This window comes from Archocentrus centrarchus, chromosome 11, assembly GCF_007364275.1.
Source record: "Archocentrus centrarchus isolate MPI-CPG fArcCen1 chromosome 11, fArcCen1, whole genome shotgun sequence".
Taxonomy (NCBI): domain Eukaryota; kingdom Metazoa; phylum Chordata; class Actinopteri; order Cichliformes; family Cichlidae; genus Archocentrus; species Archocentrus centrarchus.
The window spans coordinates 33,952,559-33,960,012 of NC_044356.1; the positions used below are offsets into that span (position 1 = coordinate 33,952,559).

The 7,454-nt window shown below is 40.1% G+C and overlaps 2 gene segments (V, D, J or C); one reads left to right on the forward strand and one right to left on the reverse strand.

Moving 5' to 3' along the window:
• Positions 1-2,600: 2,600 nt before the first annotated feature.
• On the reverse strand, positions 2,601-3,095 carry LOC115787766 (Ig kappa chain V region K-25-like). The segment is given in 2 exon segments: positions 2,601-2,932; positions 3,040-3,095. Coding segments are annotated over 2 exon segments (384 nt in total).
• A 1,748-nt stretch (positions 3,096-4,843) lies between these two features.
• Positions 4,844-6,386, forward strand: LOC115788817 (Ig kappa-b4 chain C region-like). The segment is given in 2 exon segments: positions 4,844-4,892; positions 5,917-6,386. A coding segment is annotated over 1 exon segment (258 nt).
• The last annotated feature ends 1,068 nt before the right edge of the window (positions 6,387-7,454 follow it).

Below are 7,454 nucleotides of genomic sequence, written 5' to 3' on the forward strand. Positions count from 1 at the left end.
AGAGCCTTCAGCTTTCAGGCGCCTCTTCTGTGGAACCAGCTTCCAGCTTGGATTCAGGAGACAGACACCCTCTCTATTTTTAAGATTAGGCTTAAAACTTTCCTTTTTGATAAAGCTTAAAGTTAGGGCTGGATCAGGTGACCCTGAACCCTCCCTTAGTTATGCTGCTATAGGCCTAGTCTGCTGGGGGGTTCCCATAATGCACTGTTTCTTCTCATTCACCTTTTTTTACTCTGTTTATACTTCACTCTGTATTTAATCATTCCCCTCAGCTCCAGCTGGTCGCGGCAGATGACCCCCCCTCCCTGAGCCTGGTTCTGATGGAGGTTTCTTCCTGTTAAAGGGAGTTTTTCCTTTCCACTGTCACCAAGTGCTGCTCATAGGGGGTCATTCTGACTGTTGGGTTTTCTCTGTATTATTGTAGGGTCTTTACCCACAATACAAAGCACCTTGAGGCGACTGGTTATTGTGATTTGGTGCTATATAAATAAAATTTAAATGAATTGAATTGAATAGACCAGCGCTCCCAGTCCTCAGCAGTCTCACTGAGAACCTGTTACTGGCTTTAGTCTACTTCTGCTTCCTTTTAGGATTCCTCTCTTTTTCTCATAATAAATTAAAATAAATGCAGTTTTCCTCATTTATTGATGTAAAAATATCTAAATTCTAGTGTAAATTGTTGCTGTTAAAATAGTTTTCCAAAAAGTGCATTAAATCTAAGTTATAGTTGCAAAATTATTATAAATTTATAGCATTGTAATGTCCAGCAATACCAGCAAGGTGACCTAAGAATCAAGTTTGAATTGTGAAAGTTTCCACTTTTAGAGTTCATGAAAAAAACAAGTCAAGTCAAGTTTATTTATAAAGCACATTTAAAACAACGACATTGACCAAAGTGCTGTACAAGATCTGTAACTGCCAGTCCGTTTAAGGCTTTAAAAGTAAGCAATAAAATCTTAAAATCGATTCTAAAACGGACAGGGAGCCAGTGAAGGGATGACAGGACTGGGGTAATGTGTTCATGCTTTTTTAAACCGGTTAAAAGACGAGCTGCCGCATTCTGGACTACCTGCAGGCGGCGCACAGATGATTGATCTATGCCAAAGTACAGAGAATTACAGTAGTCCAGGCGGGAAGTAATAAAAGCATGAATAACTTTTTCCAGGTCCTGCTGTGGGAGATAAGGTTTTACCTTGGCAATAACTCTGAGTTGGTAAAAACTGATTTTGGTAACAGCACTTACTTGCTTCTCCATTTTAAAACTACTATCTAAAATGACACCCAGATTTTTCACAGCATCACGACAGTGAGGAGCCAAATGACTCGGAGTGCCAGAGGAGTAGCTTGAGGGGTCAAATTTACCAAAGCATATGACCTCGGTTTTGCTTTCATTAAGATTTAGGAAATTGTTTCTCATCCAGGACTTGATGTCACTTAGACAGTTCAGCAGGGGTTCCCATGGATCTCTGCTGTTCAGTTTGATGGGCATATACACCTGGATGTCGTCAGCAAAACAGTGGAAACAAATATTATGTTTCCTAAAAATCGACCCTAGAGGCAACATATACAATGAGAAAAGAATTGGGCCCAGAATGGACCCCTGAGGCACTCCACAAGAAAGCTTTGCTGTGGTAGAAAAACAGTTTCCTAGATGGACAGAGAAACTTCTATCAGTAAGATAAGATCTGAACCAAGTCAGAACCGTGCCTTTAATGCCAATTTCATGTTCTAGGCGGGATAGAAGGATCTCGTGGTCCACAGTGTCAAAGGCAGCTGACAGGTCTAGAAGTACTAAAACTGCAGGACTACCAGAGTCCACAGTTAAAAGCAGATCGTTAAAAACTCTTAAAAGAGCCGTCTCTGTGCTGTGACGCGTTCTAAAACAAATCTAATAAAATCTTTAAACTACTGGACAACCCTACAAATATAACTGAAATGTCTTTTGCTACTCTTGTCAAATATAAATAGAGTTGTCATTAAAATTTCTGAAGTGTTCTTTTTTATGTGAAGCTGGTTTCAGTGTTTCTCCATCAGAGCAGAACATCATTGTGGTGAACCTGGCTGCATCCTGAAGCAAAGTTTTCACTCAGAGAGTCTCACCCTGAACAAGGAGCCCCAGGGTGGCCAGCAGGAGAGTCAGTGACATCATCATTGTGCTGCTGCTGTGTGAGTGGCTGTGAAAGGCCTGGACAGCCTCTGATCAACACTGGCCTCTTAACAGCTGGGAGCAGAGAGGCAGGACAATGAGCTGCAGCTGTCCTCAGTATAACATGCAGTATCACCACAGCTCGTTGACTTTATGATGAGGATACAAAAGTCAACAGTGAAAGTGTCTATGTGGCTGTGTGACTAAGTAGATGAAGACTCACGTTTAAAGTGACGTCTTTTTGTCCTTTTGTTTGTATTTTATTAAAAATGAAGGCTGTACGTTATTCTACAAATTTCTATTCATGAGAATAACTTGCTTCTTCTCTGTGTGTGTGTGTGTGTGTGTGTGTGTCCTCAGTGAACTGTATCAGTCTCTGCAGTAGCTTCCAGCTGCAGCAGTCAGTTCACTTTCTGTTCAGTCTGACTGAGGGAGGTTTTTGTACGACTGTTTTTCACTGTGTGAACACACGCTGACTGTTGATATAGTGATAACTCTGACAGTAATAAACTGCTGCATCTTCAGCCTGGACTCCACTGATGGTCAGAGTGAAGTCAGAGTTTGATCCACTGCCTGTAAAACGAGCTGGAATCCCTGATGCTCGAGTGCTAGCACGGTAAATGAGCAGTTTAGGAACTCCTCCATCTTTCTGTTGGTACCAGGATAAAAGGTGGTAGCTGTTATAAACAAAAACATTCTGACTGGTCCTACACTTGATGGTCACAGATCCTCCCACAGCAGAGCTCACTGCTCCAGGCTGAGTCACTGTGATCTGTCCTCTGGACTCTGAGGATACAGAGACACAAACATAAAGCAGCTTGATGGTTTTGTCAGCTTCATTTCAGAGGGACAGATGTTGATAGAGGAGAGGAGTTTGATTCTCTGGACTTTACCTGTGAAGCAGCAGCAGAGGAGAGTCCAGATGAGGACGCAGATCAAAGTCATGTTTTTGATGAGGACGATTTCTGTGGCTTCTGTTGTGATGAAGGACAGCTGTCAGTCATCCAGTGTTCAACTGTCAGGACTATAAAGTCTCCCAGAGCACTGGAGCATGGTGCTGCTGATGCAAAGTGGCTCTCTATGGAAATGCTCTGACTGACTCACACAGGGATCAATATGATGATGCTGTTCACTATAAGAGAGAATTTTTCACAGCATATTTTTCATGTAACTCACACAAACCCTTCAGGATTTAGAGACAGGTGACAAATTGAGGACAAACTTCAACCCTTGATGAAATACGCAAACCCATATAATTAATGTCTCATTTATATATTATAGCGCTATAATCAGAGTTACAGTCTGTAAGTTGTGCTCGCGGCACATAAACAGCTTAATTAGCGCTACTGAAGAGGAGCGAGCATAAAGGGAGTAATGTGTGGCAGGTAAATGCAACGTCTGTAAATGCTCTACAAATATCAGCAAACACACAAAGTGTGTGCAGTTTGTCACACAGTGTGTCTGCGAGCTAAAAGAAGAGCTGCTGTATTTCAGGGAGAGCAAAGAGAGAGAAGTTCACTCAGAGATGGAGAAAGAGGACAAGAGAGGAAGAAGAGAGGTTAGATTTAAAGGTCAGGACTGCAAAACAAACTGAAGTATGCTGACTTTATGTAATTCAAAGATTCTATGAAAATACTGCAGTTTAGTGTGTGATAAATAGGTTAGCTTGTTGTACTGTATTTACAGTAAAGCTCTGTGTTGGTGCACAGAGGCTGTGTTCATGGTCAGAGTTACAGGTTACATCAGTGCAGCAGAGATGAGTTTGAATCAAAGCTGCTGATGCTGAGATTCATTCACTGAATCCAACATTTCTACAGCCTGTATGCTGTCAGTGTAGGGGATGGAGATCAGCTCAGAGAGCTGTGAAATACCGGGTTACATCTTTGTGAGTTCACTTCATCCACACAGAGCAGTAAACCTCAGAGCAGCAGCAGCAGGTCAGCTGATCACAGCCTGCACACCAACATCATTTACTGCAGCTACAATAGAAAGCTGTGATTCTTCTCCCCATGCAGAACCACTACAGCTGATCTTAGGGTTCCTCCACCTTCTGAATCCCACTGTAACCCCTGAGTATCCTCATGTTGGTGTTTAGGTGGAGGCACAGTCACCCTCTACTATGGAGGACACAGAGACCAGAGCTGTGTTTAAATTCCCTTTCACAGTTTGTGTCCTACAGAACAGATTCAAGCTGAGAGCATTCATTAGGATTAAAATTTAGATTGGAACAACATTTGTATTCTCATGTAATATTTTATATTATTACAATAATATATAATAAGGTTCAGTTAGTGTTACAGAAAAATAACAGGTAGAAACGTCCTCCAAAGAGCTACTTTTACTTTCTTACTTTGAGTACATTTCAGAGCCTGTACTTTTTTACTTTTACTTAAGTAAAGAAGTTGAACCAGTACTTCGACTTTTACCAAAGTATTTTTTAACACAAGTACTTGTACTTCTACTTAAGTACAGAAAGTCAGTACTTTTGCCACCTCTGGTGACAAATAAAGTTCTTCTTAAATAAATAATGTTCAACTCTTCCCAACAATCTCTCCTTATTGAACTATTGTTTAGTTTTGATTTCAGCTGATCAAATTAAACCAACAGTAAATTATTCTGCTGAGTTTGTTTGTCTCAGAGTCAGAGAGCCGTGTCTCTGTGCAGTCAGAGGTTTTTGTACGGCGGCTCAGTGACTTTGTATCACTGTGGTACACGTTTGGTGGAGGAACCAGACTGGATGTTGGAAGTAAGTGAAATTTAAAGCAGCTTTTTAATACATGCTTTCTGTTTTTACTGTCTTTACTTTGTAGTCATCAGAACAACTAAAACATTTTTATTTTTAATGTTTGATTTTAACACTAAGAGACAAAGACTCATTCTGAAATGGAAAAAAAATCAAACATTGATTCATAGAATAAGGAGGTTTTTCTTCTCTTTAAATGGTTGAATCTTGAGGGTTTGTAGGTTTAGTTCAGTCAGAGTCAGAGAGCCGTGTCTCTGTGCAGTCAGAGGTTTTTGTACGGCGGCTCAGTGACTTTGTATCACTGTGGTACACGTTTGGTGGAGGAACCAGACTGGATGTTGGAAGTAAGTCAAAAACAAATTTAATTTTAGGTCTTTTTGTTTTTACCAGAAAAATATGAATCTCAATTCATTTCCATGCTAATTTTTTTATATTTGTTGTTTTTATCTTAGAAATGTAAAAAGCTCTAAAAATATAAGAAACAGTTTATTTCTTTTAGTAATCACTGTTTTTAATTCTAAAAAGAATTCTGTAAATTTAATTCATTTTTTAATTTTTTGAAAAGGAGAAAAAAATTATTCACCAACGTTTTGATGAACAGCTTTTTATTATGTGCTGTCATTCCAATAACTGCTGTTTGATGAACTCAATGTTTTAGGACAACGTGAAGATAAAAATATTGATGTTTGTTGTGTCAAATATTGTTTCAGAGTTTGTTTTAATTCTGTTAAATACTGTTTGAAATCTTCAGGAAGTGAGAAATGTTAGTGAGCTAGGTTTGTTTGTTTCCATGAAATATTTTAAAGTCATGTGTGATTCATACTTTTATTTCCAGAGTAGTTTGAACATATTTCAGGTCAAACTGTGATGATTCTCTCTGTGCTGATGTGCATGAGAGCTTTCTTAAAGGAAGTGAAACAATGTGTGAGTGAGTGACTGATGGAGCAGAAAAACATCTGGCAGAAACTTCTTCAAGGAGACAAACAACTTGTTTTTCCTGTGCTCTAAGCTGATTGGTGTCTCCTAGGTGATGTGCGCCCCGCCCTGAAGGTGCTGGGTCCCTCCAGTGAGGAGCTGCAGCAGGGGAAGGCCACGCTCATGTGTCTGGCCAACAAGGGCTTCCCCTCAGACTGGAGGCTGTCCTGGAAGATGGACGGCAGCAGTGGCAGCATCAGAGGGGAGGAGAGCAGGACTCCCGCAGTGCTGCACAATGACGGCCGCTACAGCTGGAGCAGCACCCTGACACTCACTGCAGACCAGTGGGGGAAGGTGGGCTCTGTGACCTGTGAGGCCACCCAGGGCTCCCAGGCTCTGGTCTCAGAGACACTGAGGAGAGACCAGTGTTCCCAGTCCTGATGTGACTCACTGGGACTCTGATCCTGCTTTTCTTCAGCTACTGCTCTCTGTGTGCTCCAACTCTCTCTGTCTCTTTCTTTCTTTTTCTTCTCACATTAAAAGAAAAAAAATCAAATCATAATATTTTCCATCTCATAAGGATAAAAAAATGCTAAAAACAATCTCCTCTAGTTTGATCCTTTTGTGATTGTTGTAAAAGTGATATTTGAACTTTTCAAAAGAATAAAAATGTACTGAGTAAACATGTTCTTTGACTCCCTGAGTTTAACAAATATCAAACATTTTGTAAGATTTATTAAGACGACCAAAAGAAAAATGGCAGCAGAACACATTGAGTGTAATGTTGTGTAAAATAGTTGAATTCATTCTTATATCCACATTTAATATATTTGATAGATGCTGAGGCCATGTCAGTGGCAGATTAACTCTAATCTCTTCATAATTTCTAGTCTTGAAGCAGTTCTTTGACCTGCATTTTATTCTGACCATGTGAAACAATCTATAATAAAGATTAAAGAGCAGAGAGTCATCCCTATCTTTAAGGAGAGATCATTTAAAACCATTTAAGATGTGTGGTTTCTTGATCTTGATGCCATGATGTTGTGTTTAAAGGAATTCTTGGCCAACACAGTCTTTATAGAATAACATAAGATTTATTATAAAAAGAAAATGTTAAAATACAAACGCTCGAGACATCTGGGTGAGAAGGAAGGCCAATGATCTTCTGCACACTGAACAAAGAAAGCTACAGCCTTATATATGCTTTAACATCTGGTACACACGTTGTCACATCTAGACTGGTTTCTACCAGTTTTTGGAGGGACTCAGAGACCCCCAGTTTTACAACTTTCCATATTTGGTAAAGCTTGGATTCAGGAGACAGACACCCTCTCTATTTTTAAGATTAGGCTTAAAACTTTCCTTTTTGATCAAGCTTATAGTTAGGGCTGGATCAGGTGACCCTGAACCATCCCCTTAGTTATGCTGCTATAGGCCTAGTCTGCTGGGAGGGTCCCATGATGCACTGTTTCTTTTCTTTCACCTTATTTACTTTGTTTATCCTCCACTCTGCATTTAATCATTAATTATTATTAATCTCTGGCTTTCTTCCACAGCATGTCTTTTCTCTCCTCTCAGCAGATGACCCCCCCTCCCTGAGCCTGGTTCTGATGGAGGTTTCTTCCTGTTAAAGGGAGTTTTCCCTTCACA